This window comes from Citrus sinensis, chromosome 9, assembly GCF_022201045.2.
Source record: "Citrus sinensis cultivar Valencia sweet orange chromosome 9, DVS_A1.0, whole genome shotgun sequence".
NCBI lineage: Eukaryota > Viridiplantae > Streptophyta > Magnoliopsida > Sapindales > Rutaceae > Citrus > Citrus sinensis.
Genome location: NC_068564.1, coordinates 26434515 through 26451933, shown reverse-complemented (window position 1 = coordinate 26451933; position 17419 = coordinate 26434515). Strand labels below are relative to the sequence as shown.

Sequence of the window (17419 nt, the reverse complement as noted above, 5' to 3'; positions counted from 1 at the left end):
TAAAATAAGCGTCATTTATCACAATTTGATTAATTACGGGTAGAAAGCATTCAAATAATTTCCCCTCTTTTATTAGTTTACCAATTCACTTAATTCATAAAATTAATTCTTCATTTGTACACAGTCGAACTTGATCCTTGGGTAACTAGATTTTTTATTAACCACTGTCCATTATCCAAAAGTGATTTGATGTAAGGTTGCACCTTAATTTTTTTAATCAGTAATTAATGATAATCAAATTTTTTTATTTATGTAATTTTCCTCCTTAGTATAGCAGATTTTATATATTAATGATAATCAATAAAACTTAGTTCTGCAGAATATATAAATTGTTAGTTAATATAGATATGTATAGTGGGGTAATCTCCTTTCTATTTTTCGCCTAAGACTACAACCTAATTACAAAAGCAGTGATGGAGAGAGGTAAGCCATATATGGTGTGCAAAGCAAGGATTTTCAAACTGTGAGTTGTGAAATTTATGAGTTACCATGTTTAGCAAAACATCTCTCTGCAACTTCATAAATTATGCTTTTGAAACTAGTATTTATAAGTGTAACAGCAGCTAGCTCCCATGAAGCCATAAGAAAATGGTTAGAATGAGAACTTATCCAGCAGCCACAGTACTCTTTCTCTTCTTCCTTACATTTTCCCGACTCCTCCATTTCATTTCTTCAAAACCAACTGGACTGAGCTTTAGGCTCATTCCCAGAGACTCTCCCGAATCTCCCTTATATCCTGGAAACCTCACGGGACTCGAAAGAATTGAAAGAATGATAAAATTCTCCGACGTTAGAGCTGCATATTTGGAATCGTCTTCTACTCCGAGTGCAACAGTAGACGCTGAGAGAATTGTTTTCACATTACTTCGCGAGGGATTCTATTATATCGTGCAGGTTGGAATTGGATCCCCGCCTTTAAATGTATTCTTGTTAATGGACACCGGAGGAGGCCTAATCTGGACACAGTGCCAGCCTTGCAAGAATTGCTACAGACAACAATTTCCCATTTATAATTCAGTAGCATCTTCTACTTACAGAAAGCTTCCTTGCGATCACCCTCTTTGTCAAGGCGATAATAACCTTTACAAATGTGTGGATCAGCAATGCGTCTATAGTGTTGGCTATGGCGGTGGAGGCACTACAAAAGGCGTTGCATCCTTTGAGTCATTCAGGTTTGCCACTGATTCCTCCAGTGCCACGACTGTTGATAATATAATTTTTGGTTGCTCGAACGATAACCAAAATATTCAGTTTGCCAGTAGAGGAGTGATTTCAGGAATTTTGGGACTAAGCTCCTCACCAGATTCAATAGTGATGCAATTGAGTGATGTAGTTGACAAACGGTTCTCATATTGTTTGGTCCCCTTCACAGATGCACTGATGGCCCCGAGCATTGTGAAATTCGGAAACGATATTCCTCCACTTTCAGGAACTGTTCAAGCCACAACGTTTGTGCCACCGCCAGGATCCTTTTACTATCACTTGAGCTTGATAGATATAAGTGTTGGAACACGCCGGTTAGGGTTTGCACCGGATACCTTTAGAGTTAGGCCAGATGGCCAAGGCGGTTGCTGTTGGGGAAAAATTAGGTTTTTAAATTTTTATTAAACCTTTTGAAGATCGCTCTCATATAATATATAAGAATACGTAATCCAGAAATCGTACCTTGAAAATCCGATTTGGCTTTTTCCGTTGAAATGATTTAGGCTCCTAGATCACGATCCGCCGCCACCACTCCTGTTAGATCACGATCCGTCACCACCACGCTTGCTAGATCACGAACTGTCACCAATGATCTTCCAGGTTATGACTCAGGTTCGATCTGCACTTGACGTGTGGGCGCCTTTATCACTACCAAAGTAACTAGCACGAGAAAATTTTTCTCTCAACAATGGAGAAAAAAATCTTATTCTCTGATCTGTATAAAGTGGCTTCTCCTATTTTCTTTTGGGAAAAATAAGCCTTTTATATCACCCTTTAGTGAAAACCCTAGGCTCCAAATAATGCTCTAAATAAAATTCACGTTATTTTCTTTTTCAATAGGGGACCCACCTTGTAAAATAACATAAGGCCCCTTATACAAAAGTTAATTAAATGGAGCCTCTCACTAAATGATATATTTAGGCTTTTGACCCAAATAGCTAGTTATCTTACTTATTAGTCCAGTAGTGGTGCAGTCAATTAAATGAGCTAACCCGGGGATCATTTGGGAACATACAATAGTGGCTACAATAATTAGGCCTGTAATTAAACTAGCCTAATTATTTAATTCCAAATCTACTCCACTAAAAGATTGGAACTGACTTCCATAATTGTATGCTCGAATAATAATTCGTCCCAAGCCACATTGATTTCTTTACTGCACAATCATTTGTACCACATCGTTAATTAAATTGATATCTCAACTGTCCAATCAATTTAATAACATCTTATTCCTTGATCCTTACTGGTTTTCTCTAATGATCATTTTCAACATACTAAATATGTTGACACACTCTGGCCAGAGAATTCTATGATCAAGTGCCGAAAACCTATCAAGAGATGTGTTGTACAAATTCTATATTGTTAATCCATAACTCCAATACTCATAATTGCTCCCACCAAGATACCGGGTAATCTTGACCACAAGGATGTGTCGTGCCCATTGGTAACTCAAATGAAATAACAATCACAATCATGAAATCATAATTAACTCAAGATTAAGATTACAGTAAAATCAACGCCTATGAGATTTAATAAGTCTGACAGTTATTACAAAGTTAATTAAATCTCATATGTGATCCTGTTCAATGTAGTCGTACTACATCAATAAATTCATACATGATTAAGACAAATCATTCAATGAATTTATTACAGTCTATACCTAAATAAAGTGCCCAACTTTATTTATCAACTGCGAACTAAATTTATTTAATCATAAGATAACTTGTATTTATGTCTTCTGTGAATCCACATGGTGATCACATAAATACATATAATATGATTAAATGGACTTTAATACAAATATTAATGCAATTAAGATATTTGAATAAAATACCTCATTTATTTTATTAATCAGAAAAATTGTTTATTACAATTAAATAAACACATATGCTTTTAAAGAGCATATTTTCCCAACAATCTCCCACTAGCTCTCAAAGCATATCTGGCATATTGCACATGCTCTAGGGCTCTAAGTGCAGGTTATAAAGGTTTCCCACTAATGGCCATTGTAATAAGATCTGCCATTTAGCATCTAATGCCATTTGGGGTACTGTCATATAACCTTTCTACACTATTCCTTTATAAGATGATACTTCCTTTCAATATGTTTTGTTTCTTGTGGTTCCTTGGTTCCTTAGATTGAGCTACCGCACCACCATTATCACAAAATAGTTTAAGGGGTGCAGTTACAACAGGTACCACCTCAAGATTTCGTAGGAACTTGCAGAGCCATATAGCTTCTTTTGCAGCTTCAGATGTAGCCACATATTCAGCTTTAGTTGTTGAGTCTGTGATACAAGATTGTTTCACACTCATCCAACTAGTAGCTCCACTTCCCAATGTAAACACATAGCCAGAAGTTGATTTTCTAAAATCCTTGTCTGACAAAAAAATCAGAATTAGTATAACCCACTAGAGTAAGTTCATCACCAGAATACACAAGCATATAATTTTAAGTTCTTTTCAGATACTTCATTATATGCTTGACCGCAGTCCAGTGTTCAGGTCCAGGATTAGATTGATATCTACTAACCATCCCTACCGCAAAACAGATGTCTGGCCTAGTGCAAAGCATGGCATTCATGAGACTTCCCACAGCTTCTGCATAGGGAACTCGTCTCATTCTCTCTATCTCTTCAGATGTTTTAGGTGATTGATCCTTAGAGAATGTAATTCCATGTCTGAATGGTAATAAACCAGTCTTGGAATTTTCCATACTAAATCTAGCCAATATCTTATCGATATAGACCGCTTGAGACAAGGCTAAAGTTTTATTCTTCCGGTCTCATAGTAACTTGATACCAAGAATATAACTTGTCTCTCCCAGGTCTTTCATATCAAATTGTTTTGCTAACCAAATCTTTATTGTAGTCAATACTCCTATATCGTTTCCAATCAGGAGAATATTGTCTACACAAAGAACTAGGAAGGCTACAAATTTTCCCTGAATTTTCTTGTACACACATGGTTCATCAATGTTCTGAATGAATCCAAGTGATTTAATCGCTTGATCAAATCTGATGTTCCATGACTGGATGCTTGCTTCAATCCATAAATAGATCTCTGCAACTTACATACCATGTGTTCTTGGCCTTTTTTGTATAAATCCATCTGGTTGCTGCATGTAGATGTTTTCTTCAAGATGCCTGTTAAGAAAGACAGTCTTGACATCCATTTGCCAAATTTCATAATCTAGCACTGCAGCAATGGAGAGCATAATCCTGATGGATTTAAGCATAGCAACCGGAGAAAAGGTTTCCTCATAATTGATTCCTTCTTTCTGAGTAAACCCTTCGGCTACTAATCTTGCTTTAAATGTTTCCACCCTTCCGTCTACTCCTCTTTTTCTCTTGTAGATCCACTTGCACCCTATAGGTTTTACCCCATTTGGTGCCTCTACAAGTTCCCAGACTTTATTGGAATACATAGATTCCATTTCTTGATTCATGACCTTTTTCAAAATTCAACATCTCTATCTATTAGAGTTTCGTTGTAACTAGTAGGATCTTGTACATGTTTATTTGAGATAGCCGTATAGGTTTCTCCCAAAAACATGCATCTCGCAGGTAACCTAGTTACCCTCCCACTACGACGAGGTTCTAAAAGTGATGATTGTTCAAGGATAATCCTGTTCTGATCAGCTGGTTGTTGCTGTTCTTCCTGTTCTATAACAGGTGTTGAAAGCTGAGCATCAACCTGATCTCTTTTGTTTCTCTAGTTTTACCTTACTCTTAGGTTATAAGTCATTATATAGTCTTCCTCAAAGAAAGTAAAGAATATTTCTATAAATACATTCCTATCTTGAGGACTATAATTCAGACTTTCCCTTGTTCCTTTAAGATACCTAAAACATGCAAGCTTCTGAACACGAATCCATCTTGTCTATCTCTGATTCTAGTAGAAATACTAGTAAACTCCAAATACGAATGTGTCTCAAACCATGTTTGTGACTTTTTCATAATTTCTTGGAGTAGTAGACACCGAGATAGATGAAACTAAGTTCAATAAACTTTGTAGTTTCAAATTCTAGTATCTAGAATCAAAAAGGTAAATGATAAACCACTTAGTATATATCTTGTCTTATCCAAAAGAATTTTGTTTCTCCATTTAATTACACTATTGTATCATAGTGTTCATTGACAACCAAATAGTGCTTGAATTCTCCATAGAGATATTCTTTGTTTCGATCATATCGAAGTTCTTTTATGTTCCTGTCTAATTGCTTCTGTCTTATCCACGTACTCTTTTGAATTTCAAAAGCAATGGAATCATGACGCATTTAGACAAACATAAATAAAATGAATATTCATCAACAAGATTGATAGAATACTCATAACCTCTTATAACATGTAAAATGATTAGTCCGTATACATTTGTATGCGCTAAATCATCAAATACAATGTTATGCTTTTAGCTCATGAAGAGCATCCTTGTCATATTACTTTTCTAAATAAGATTTATAGAGTTACAATGATCAATCTTAATAGGCCAATAAGTCTATCATTAATCATTTTCTTAAAATCTTATTATAGTTTATATGACTTAAGCATAAATATCAGAGGTGATTTTTGGTTAGAAGAAACATTTCTTTTCTTAGATAAATGCATATACTTTTTATCATTATATCTTACTTTGAATAGATCAATGTACTTCTATGATATAAATTGTCTTTATAAATAACCAAAATAAGTAATAAACAGAGGATCCATAAATAACAGTGTACTCCTGTTTATTAAAACAAGCCACCGAAATTAAATTCCTCTAATATAAAGACAAATATCAAAACTAAAGTCTTGTAAAATTGATCTAGTCTTTCAATTGATATAAACTAGCACGTCCTCAACTGCTGTTTGAAGCTTTCTTCACTTAATCTCTTGGTTTCCTGAAAACCAAATAAATGAATTACAAATAAGATTAGTTATCTCAGAATTCATTATTGTATGAATCAATAGAAATCTGAACTAATTAGGAAGCTTAAAGATTTCCTATACCTGATTTTAATAATCTTAGGACAATCTTTCTTCTAGTGACCCTTCTGTCCACATTTGTAACACTTGCCTTTTGGCTTGCCACTTCTTTTAGTGGACAGTTTGCTGATCCCAACTCTTGCTTGCTCATTCTTGTCTTTCGACTTAAGCCTTGAAGGGAATCCTTTTTCAGAAAGTTTTCTGCTATGATAAAATTCTTCTATAGCATGTAGTTCGTGCATTAATTCAATTAAGGTCATATCTTTATTGTTTAAGATATAGCTGACCTTAAACTCTTTGAATGTATCAGGTAAAGATTCAATCACCATGTTAATCTTTGATTTATCATTGATTTGAACACCATGAATCTCTACCTCATTCAAATAGTCCATCATTTTGAGGACATGATCACGAACTTTTGTGCCCTCTTCCATCTTAGTATCTGTGATACGTTTTAATGCTGCTTCTCTGGCAAAATGGGTATTTTGCCCAAACATCTGATGAAGACTAGCCATTATTTCAGTGGCTGTTTCCATGCTCCGATATTTCTTATGCAGTTCCACAGAAATCGAAGCCAATATATAGCGCTTAGCCATTTTGTTAGCTTCGCACCATTTCTCATAAGGCTCCCTCTGATTTCTATAATCGTATAAAGATGGTTCAGGAGGGCAAGGCTGGGTCAACACATATTTGCTTCCCTTAGCAGTGAGAATATTAAATAGATTGCGTTTCCAATCTAAATAATTTTCGCCAGTGAGTTCATTTTTAACAAGGATAATTAATAATGGGTTGATGGAAGACATTTTCTGAAAAACAAAACAAAATAAACATGCATAAATACTTTGAAACAATATTCACAATAAATGACAAAAATGCAAAAAACCATAAATGCATTTTAATTTATTGTAACGATAATCTAGTACCGCTTTGACAAGCTATCCGTTGGGGAAGTCATGTCTACACTTACTAGACCCAATTATCCATTAGATTATTTACTTTCATGTAAAGACATGATAAATAATTATCGTTATCTTTTTGGGCCTAAATTTGTTAACAGAGCTTCGTTGGGAAGGTTAATAACAAACTTTAGTTGAGTGTATAACCATTGTTTCAATCTACGTATTTTTCATATCAATAGTCACCGTTGGGGTGAACAATCGATTGAAAAATATTTCAATTTTATCTTTGAAGTTCATCAAATAAAATATCTAATATATATACCCTCCGTAGGGAGCATCACCGTATCATGAAGTCGAGGTATATATATAATTTTATTATTGAACTAACAATGGAGCCCGTGGGAAAATTATCTTGAATTTTCCCTCTCCCACTCAATATTTTAAAATTGGTTTTTCCTTTTTAAAACATACATATTGTTAATTGCATGCTTCCTATAATATTATCTAGATGATATCAAATATTATTAAGCATGTGCAAATTTCAAACAATAAAATGAAATTCATAATTAATGAATGATATGTATCATTATGCATAGAGTGGCACTACCTATTCTATATGACATGTTATCATGGCATGTTATCATCCAAAACATAACATATAGAAAAACAATTAAATAATCTTAATTCATGGCTTTCCTAATAATGAAAAATACATTAACCTAAGCCTAATCTTCATTGGGCTTCTTGTCAATGTCCATCTTCCATAATCTTGTCTTTGTTAATGGACTAGGGGAAATTAGGCTTTTAAATTTATAATTGGTCCAATTTTTAATTTTAAAAAGAAATAAATAAATAAATAGTTTTATTATTATTTTTTTTTATTAAAATAAAACTTTTGGACCAAAAATAAATTTAATGTATTTAATTTTGTCTATGCATTTTTAATCCATTAAGCCCAATTGAAATTGGGCCTAAAACTAGGATTCATTAAACCCAAAACTGTTTTTGGATTTAAATGCAAAATATTAAAAACCTTTCTACCCAAATGAAAAATTATGGAACCATAGGGACCTCAATGATAAAAACCATTGAAACCCTAAATCCATCTTTTTCCCTTTCCTTTCTTCCCCAGCCGCCACCAGCACAAAGGGCAGCGACTGTTCACGCATCTCCGACGCCGATTTGACCATCACCGCCACGCCGGGAAGCCTCGAAACGACGCCCTCTGCCAGCCGCAAACGTCAGCAAGCTTCCAGCCTCCGCGCGCTTGCTGCTGGCCTCGCTCGTGTGCGTGCTGCTGGCAGCGTTGGTTCCAGCTGCAGCACATGCAGCGCGCGCTGCTGGCCTTGCTGGCCGCGCGCGCTGCTTGCTGCGCACAGCGCAGCGCATGCCGCTGGCCATTGCTGGCCGCGCGCGCTGCCGCAGCGTGCCCTGGTTTGTTGCCGCTGTCAGAATTTCCGGCCTCCGTCGCTTTGATCTGCCATCCGTGATTGATTTACAAATTTCCTAGGCCAATTTTGGCTTACAAAAATTCTATAACAGTAAAATAAATCAAGAGGGAAACATGGTGATAAAAAACCACCCCTCTTGTTACAGATCCAAAGAAAAAATACAACGGAAAATCTAACCATGAATTAAGACAAACCAAAACATACTTTATTCATATATTAAACAATTAATATATATCTAAATAAATTGTGCCACTCTAATACATAAATTTCAAGAATGATTTCATACGAAATTCTTATATATTAATATGAGATGGCTCTGATACCAATTGTTGGGGAAAAATTAGGTTTTTAAATTTTTATTAAACCTTTTGAAGATCGCTCTCATATAATATATAAGAATACGTAATCCAGAAATCGTACCTTGAAAATCCGATTTGGCTTTTTCCGTTGAAATGATTTAGGCTCCTAGATCACGATCCGCCGCCACCACTCCTGTTAGATCACGATCCGTCACCACCACGCTTGCTAGATCACGAACTGTCACCAATGATCTTCCAGGTTATGACTCAGGTTCGATCTGCACTTGACGTGTGGGCGCCTTTATCACTACCAAAGTAACTAGCACGAGAAAATTTTTCTCTCAACAATGGAGAAAAAAATCTTATTCTCTGATCTGTATAAAGTGGCTTCTCCTATTTTCTTTTGGGAAAAATAAGCCTTTTATATCACCCTTTAGTGAAAACCCTAAGCTCCAAATAATGCTCTAAATAAAATTCACGTTATTTTCTTTTTCAATAGGGGACCCACCTTGTAAAATAACATAAGGCCCCTTATACAAAAGTTAATTAAATGGAGCCTCTCACTAAATGATATATTTAGGCTTTTGACCCAAATAGCTAGTTATCTTACTTATTAGTCCAGTAGTGGTGCAGTCAATTAAATGAGCTAACCCGGGGATCATTTGGGAACATACAATAGTGGCTACAATAATTAGGCCTGTAATTAAACTAGCCTAATTATTTAATTCCAAATCTACTCCACTAAAAGATTGGAACTGACTTCCATAATTGTATGCTCGAATAATAATTCGTCCCAAGCCACATTGATTTCTTTACTGCACAATCATTTGTACCACATCGTTAATTAAATTGATATCTCAACTGTCCAATCAATTTAATAACATCTTATTCCTTGATCCTTACTGGTTTTCTCTAATGATCATTTTCAACATACTAAATATGTTGACACACTCTGGCCAGAGAATTCTATGATCAAGTGCCGAAAACCTATCAAGAGATGTGTTGTACAAATTCTATATTGTTAATCCATAACTCCAATACTCATAATTGCTCCCACCAAGATACCGGGTAATCTTGACCACAAGGATGTGTCGTGCCCATTGGTAACTCAAATGAAATAACAATCACAATCATGAAATCATAATTAACTCAAGATTAAGATTACAGTAAAATCAACGCCTATGAGATTTAATAAGTCTGACAGTTATTACAAAGTTAATTAAATCTCATATGTGATCCTGTTCAATGTAGTCGTACTACATCAATAAATTCATACATGATTAAGACAAATCATTCAATGAATTTATTACAGTCTATACCTAAATAAAGTGCCCAACTTTATTTATCAACTGCGAACTAAATTTATTTAATCATAAGATAACTTGTATTTATGTCTTCTGTGAATCCACATGGTGATCACATAAATACATATAATATGATTAAATGGACTTTAATACAAATATTAATGCAATTAAGATATTTGAATAAAATACCTCATTTATTTTATTAATCAGAAAAATTATTTATTACAATTAAATAAACACATATGCTTTTAAAGAGCATATTTTCCCAACAGTTGCATTATAGACTCAGGAGTTATAATCCCTAAAATAGACCAAACTACGGTTGGCCGCAATGCTTACAGGGCTGTGATGGGAGCGTTTCAGAATTATTACGATGCCTTGAAGCTTGAGAGAATAGGCAGGGTTCCTGAAGGATTACAGCTTTGTTACACGAACCCACCAGGCTTTAATAATTTTGCATCGTTCACCTACCATTTCGATGGAGCTTCATACGATATAGAAGGGAAATTTGTGAATCTCTTCAACGTTGATCAAGGATACTTCTGCGTTGCATTGCAACCAGGTAATGGAAGAACAATCTTGGGAGCCTGGCATCAGCAGAACAAGCGCCTTATTTATAATAGCAGGATAAACGCTCTCCAGTTTTATACGGATACTTGTTCCAATGATACTCCTCCATGATTTAGTTCTTAATTAATTTGCCATCTGTTTGCTTCTCTTTTACCGTGTTCAAGACGATGATAATAATATTGAATAAAGTATCTCATTAATGTGTGTCTTTGGAGATACATGCATGTTTGCGAATCTAACAGCACGATCACATTATTCATTATCTTTCTCTTTTTGATGCTATTGGTGTGAATTATAAAAATTCCTTTAGGGTAATCTTTTACTTCAGTCCCTGTTGTTCGTAGAAAGATATTCAGAGACCGAGTTTTATAATGTATCATCAAGTCCTTCTATATAAGTTTAAATTTGGTTCGTTCAAGTCTTTGACTGAATTTCATGATTAAAGATTATTATATGTTTAGTGTACGAGACAGGTATGTGTCATAAGTAACAAAACCTTTTCTGGTAAATATTAAATTATACATAATGGTAAGCTACATCATGGAGAGTTTAGTAATACAAAACTTTCATAAAATATGAATATTCAAATTATTTTTCAAGTCCAAAAAGCTCCACCGGAACATGAATATAATTATAGTAGTGATTATCATCAGTTGCTTGGCCATCCATAGACACGAGCATGTGGCAAATAAGGGCCCAATGTATTACCATTGCATGTCAGCATCAAGAAAGAGCAGGGAGTGTATCTCTGCATACCGGCGCCATTGTGGGAGAAGCTAAAATATCTGCTGTCCCTTCCCTTTCCATTACTGAAATCTGAAGGGCCTCTGGGCCTATTTCCCATCTCCAACGGGAGAATTGAACTCCTTATACAGTCAATTTTTAATGGGCTTGTAGCCCAATCCGATGACAGATATGCCACTATAGTATCCCACATCGTACTATTAAACAAATAAATTAGAGTATATAATTCACTATGCGCTGGCGATTGGGCGGGTGGTTGTATTGTGTGACCCGCCCTTGACAAACCTACTTGCCGTGCGAGTTCCGCAGGCTTCACCGGAAGGGTAACTGGGCCCACATTCAACCACCCCTTTTTTTTTTTTTTCTTAGATGTTTTTGATGGGCTGGAGCCCAATTCTCCCCTCCATTAAAACGCTATCTAAGAGTGGAGCGAGCCATTATTGAAATCTGATGGGCATCTGGGCCTATTTCGCGGTCCCAGCGGGAGGACCAAAGAAATTGATTGTTTGTCATTTTTCAAATAAGTAAATCTGTTTGTTGCAAATAGAAAAGTATTGTATGATAATTATGAGATAAAAAAACCTGCCAAATTATCTAATTGACAAATAAAGGAATATTCAAAATTATCATATCTTATATTTCAAACATTATCAAGCTAAACTAGTTGAAAAGACTAAGGTTTTATTTGGTATATATTTTTAAATAGAGCTTTTAATAAAAAGAAAAAGTTAGTTACTCGGTTGTCAATGATAATTTTTATTAAAAATTATAAAATTATTTTAATAGATGATTTTTTTAAATTACATGAAAGAAATGAAATAAGATTGTCAAATAAATAAATAATATTTTAAATATTTAACATTTTAAAAAAGATTTTCAACCACTGCTCCCAAAATCTAAAATTTGAGTTTTTACTAGTAGAGACAAAATAGTTTATTTAATTTTCAAAAAGCTCTACTAAAAAATAATCAAATAATAACGAAAAAATTGAATATAATTTATGAGATTAAATAAGCACTTGCGACCATTAGATAAGCCATACGAAACAGACATCTAGATAAAGTCATGATTTTTCAAATTTAGAATAATGAAATAAACTTTCAATCAACAGTCGAATTTTTAAAAAGAAGATGAATAACATAAAAGAAAAATATTCAAACGCAGTAATTTTTTTTTTTTCCATATTTTTACTCCATGATGGTCACGATTTTAGGCATCTTCGTACTTCTTCGTACTTCATAATTCGGCTATTTATGATACTTGCCATATGAGAACGCAATAATAGTTTTCATTTCAGTCCATGATATATAGTCATGAATCTTGCCGTATCTTTGTTTTAAAAATGGCTACGATACTTGCCATGGATGTGAATGCAAAAACAGTCTTGATTTCGACCATATACATTTGATTGAGAAGGATCTTAAATCTGATTTTGATCATGATATTTAGCGGTCAATATTGATTCCTATGGTCATCATCTTATTCCTAAAAAAAAATTCCTACGGTCAATAGTGTACAACACACGTACGAGACAAAATCTGCCAAATTTAGTTACCAAATGAAGAAGTATTTATTCAAAATTATTAAACGCGTATACAAAGAATCATCACCGAATGCTTAAATGCAGAAACGTGTATATTTGTTCCAATGATACTCCTCCATGATTCAGTTCTTAATTAATTTGCCATCTGTTGGTTACTTTTTTACCGTGATCTAGACTATGATAATAATATTGAATAAAGTATCTCATTAGTGTGTGTCTTCGGAGATCCATACATGTTTGCGAAACTAACCGCATGACCATATTAATAATTTTCTTTCTCTTTTTGATGTTATTGGTGTGAATTCCAAAATTCCTTTAGGTGATGTTTGGTTTGAAGAAATGAGAGAAGATGAGAGAAGAGGAAAGTGGAGGAAAAGAGAGAAAAAAAGAGGAGAGAAGAGTGAAAAACTTTTCTAATGTTTGATTTGTTACATAACTATATAAAGAAATCTCTAATTTTTTATTTAGACAATTTTAACCTTAATAAGTGTTAAGTTTTCAATATTTATCATGAACATAATTTAAAAATTAAACAGTAAATGTTAGAGAGAGTCCAGTCACAAGAGAGAAAGGGGTCAACCCGAACCTGAGAACCCGATCCGGTAGCCTTTTCTGATTCTCGCCACATCACCGGCAATGGAAGGTATTGATCGGAACCTCAGGAGCCAGCCATCATTTCTCATCCATCACTGCCACTTCCATTTCCGACCATACATAGCCACCAACAACTACCAAATCGCCACCGATCAGTCGAATATGTGGAAGTTAAAAAGTTTCTAAAATTTTTTAATCGAATTTGAACAACATACAACCATTTTTTTTATCTCGACGATGATGCAGATGTTGATCGTTGATCGGCAAGTCGAATGTAGTGGCGGTAAGTAACACGCGCCAGTTAGGGCTGGGCATTTTCGGGTTCGGATTGGGTTCGGGTCAACCCGATCGGATTTTGGGTTGATCAGATTGTTGAAAATTTCATCCAAACTTAATTCGAACTCTTAACCTGATCCGAATTTAGTTCGGATCGGATCGAGTCAAAATCTCGGGTTAAATTCGGTTTGGCTCAGGTTTGGATAATATAAGGTTCGGATCCGAAAATTACTAATTTAACAATGCATATTACACATATTATTAACTAATGAAGTAATTACCAATTTAATATATAATATATTACCAAATACAGTTAGACACATTACAAGTTTACAATTAATAAACTATATATATATATACATATATACCATTGAATTGGAAGCTGCAAATTTCTAAAGGGAAATTCGGGTTCGGGTTGCCACTTTCCGGGTCCAGAGGAACTTGGTGATATGGAGGCATGGAGCAGTAGATCTGTAGGCAGTAGCAACAAATTTGTAGGTGGAAGCAACAGATCCAGTTGGCGTCGGCGGTGGTGATTGCGGGTAGAATGGGTTTGCTGCATTTGGTGGTGCCACAACCACTTTCTTGAGTTTCTTCTCCAATGTGTGCATATGTCCAACCGTGTGTGTGTGTCACTATTCTATTTTTGTCTTCTTCACTCTTGAGAGTTGAGACTTGAGAGAGAGATGAGAGATGAGAACTGAAGTACTGGACTTGAGAGTTGAGAGAGACGAGAGATGAGAACTCTTGTGTTTTGACTTTTGAGTTTTGAGTGGCTAAGATTGGTGTGACTGTGTGAATGAGTGCGTGATGTGTGTATACACGTGTGTTGTGTGGTGTGTGAGTCAGTGAATTTTGTTACTTTTTTTTTTTTTTTAGCCAACCCGATCGGGTTTTCGGATCGGATCAAGTTTGATCCGATCGGGTTGACAAAAATCACTCAATCGAGTATTATCCTCCATCCGATCCGATCCTAACCTAATTTTTTTCAAATCGGATCGGGTCAGATCAGATAAAATGCCCACCCCCAACGCCAATGACACCGGTGACAGCGACAGTCCTACGATTCGGTGACTGTTAATTTAATATTTTATATTTTCATATTAAATTAATAAATAAATTTATTTTATTAAGCTTTTTAAATCATTATTTAAATTTAATTAATTTAAAATTATCCATAATGTTGAATTGATAAAATCACATTATAAATAATAATTATGTGATTACATTAAACAAGTTAAAAAGTTGAAGGGGTATTTTTGGAAGCTTTGGTTTCCAACATAAGGGGAATTTGAATTCTTCACTCCTTAGTGTGAAATTCAAATTCTATATTATAACGGATATTAAATTCTAATAGAAATTAAATTCTTATAAATTATGTCAAACCAAACAACGAAAATATAAAAAAAAATTCAAATTACTTTTCTCTTCTCCATCCTCTCATTCCAACCAAACACAACCTTAAGGTAATTTTTATTTCAGTCTCTATTTGTAGAAAGGTATTCAGAGACATGGTTTTATAATGTGTCATTAAGTCCTTCTTTATAAGTTTAAATTTAGTTCATTCAAGTGATTGACTGAATTTCAAGATTAAAAATTTAACAGAAAAATTATTAAGATTTAAAGAAAGATTATTGTAAGTTTAGTGTACGAGACATGTATGTGTCATAAGTAACAAAATCGTTTTTTGGTATATATTAAATTATACATAATGGTAAGCTACATCATGGAGAGTTTAGTAATACAAAAATTTCATAAAATATGAATGGTCAAATTATTTTTCAAGTACAAAAAGCTCCACCCGAACATGAATAAAATTATAATAGTGATTATCATCAGTTGCTTGGCCATCCATAGACACGAGCATGTGGCAAATAAGTTTCTCTTCTCTATCTTGAGTAATTAGTGAGTGAGAGAATTGGGTGTATCGGAGCGTTGGGCTGTGAGACAAAATATTTCAATATTTGTATACTTCACATCACTAGTGAAATATTTTTCTTCTGTCTTCGCCCATGAATGTAGGTTAAAAGCCGAACCACGTAATTTCTGGTGTCCTTTGTATGTGCTTGTTCTTTTTTTTCTTCCAATTTCATTTTAGTTGTGGTCCGCTTCACTCACCAATTTTCTAACGGTGGTATCAGAGCTACTTCTTGTATTTTTCGGAGTTGAGGTACTGTTCACGTATACAGTACTGTTCACGTGAAATAGTGGGAGCTGATTCTAGCAAAGATAATTTATGGTGAAGAATGATGACGGTAAAATACGAAATTGGGAAGTTCAACGGAAATAATTTCTCGTTGTGGAAAATGAAGATGAAAGTTATATTGAGGAAAAATAATTACTTTGCAGCAATTGGAGAAAGGCTCATAGAGATAACTGATAACAAGTGATACGAGATAGACGGCAACGCCATTGTTGATCTACACTTGACACTTGCAGTTGAGGTGTTATTCAGTGTGGTAAAAAAAAGACAACAAAGGAAATATGAGATACTCTCACAAAATTGCACGAGGCCAAGTCGCTACACAATAAGATATTTTTAAAGAGGAGACTCTATACTCTTCGAATGACGAAATGTACATTAATGACCGACCACATCAATACCTTGAAGACTCTATTTTCATAACTTACAACGTTGGGTCATAAAATAGAGAGTAATGAATGTGCGGAGCTTCTATTTCAAAGTCTACCAGATTCGTATTATTAACTCATTATCAATCTGACGAATAACAACCCAGTGGACAGTCTAGTTTTCAATAATGTTGCAGCCTCCGTATTAAATGAGGAAAGCAGACAGAAAAATAAAGAAGACAAACAAGCAAGTTCGGAGCAAGCAGAAACACTATAGGTGATGAGAGGGAGATCAACAAAATGTGGCTCTAATGGGAGTCACAATCATGGTAGATCAAAATCAAGAAGTAAAAAGAATGTTAAATGCTACAATTGTGGTAAGAAATGACACTTCAAGAAAAAGTGTTGGAACAACAGAAGAGAAGAGAGGGTAAATATCCTGAGTCATCAAATGCTCAAGGGTATGTAGCAAGTACCTCGGATGATGGTAAAATCTCTACATGGAGGCAATAACTATTTCAAAAGGCAGAAAATGTCTATCAGAAGTATGACTTATAGACTTAGGAGTTACCTGACACATGACCTCTAAGAGAAAATGATTCTACACATATGAACCTATCTCAGGAGGATCTATATACATGGGTGATGATCATGCTTTAGGGATCGCTGGTATTGGTACTATAAAAATAAAAATGTTTGATGGTACTATTCATATAATTGAAGAGGTACAACATGTCAAAGGGTTGAAGAAGAATATATTATTTTTAGAACAAATAGATAATCTTGGGTGTAAAACCCATGTTGAAAATATGATTATGAAAATTGTTAAATGTGTGCTTGTATTAATGAAGGTAGAAAAGATCGGTACTAATCTATTTAAGCTTAAAGGAGAAACATTACAGGAAGCTGATGCGTGTGTTGCGTCAAATGCAGAAGGGTCAACGATGATATGGTATCTCAAACTTGGCCACATATTGGAACAAGGTTTGAAGATTCTC

General features: G+C 34.6%; 1 protein-coding gene and 1 long non-coding RNA gene across 2 annotated transcripts; one reads left to right on the top strand and one right to left on the bottom strand.

Annotated features, from left to right (window-relative positions):
- The first annotated feature begins 588 nt into the window (after nucleotides 1-588).
- LOC107174730 (aspartic proteinase CDR1-like) lies at nucleotides 589-10804 on the top strand. The gene is made up of 2 exons (XM_052434123.1): nucleotides 589-1589; nucleotides 10396-10804. Exons 1-2 carry the CDS (start codon nucleotides 589-591, stop codon nucleotides 10802-10804), a joined length of 1410 nt encoding a protein of 469 aa, XP_052290083.1.
- A 2671-nt stretch (nucleotides 10805-13475) lies between these two features.
- Nucleotides 13476-14913, bottom strand: LOC107174736 (uncharacterized). Its single transcript, XR_001506667.3, has 2 exons — nucleotides 14219-14913; nucleotides 13476-13708 (listed from the first exon to the last, which is right to left on the bottom strand). It is a non-coding gene; the product is annotated as an uncharacterized LOC107174736 (long non-coding RNA).
- Nucleotides 14914-17419: the final 2506 nt, after the last annotated feature.

Coding starts and splice junctions, on each gene's coding strand:
- LOC107174730 (XM_052434123.1), top strand. CDS start 589: ATGGTTAGAATGAGAACTTATCCAGCAGCCACAGTACTCTTTCTCTTC. Junction 1,590..10,395: donor TGCTGTTGGGGAAAAATTAG/GTTTTTAAATTT, acceptor TTTTCCCAACAG/TTGCATTATAGACTCAGGAG.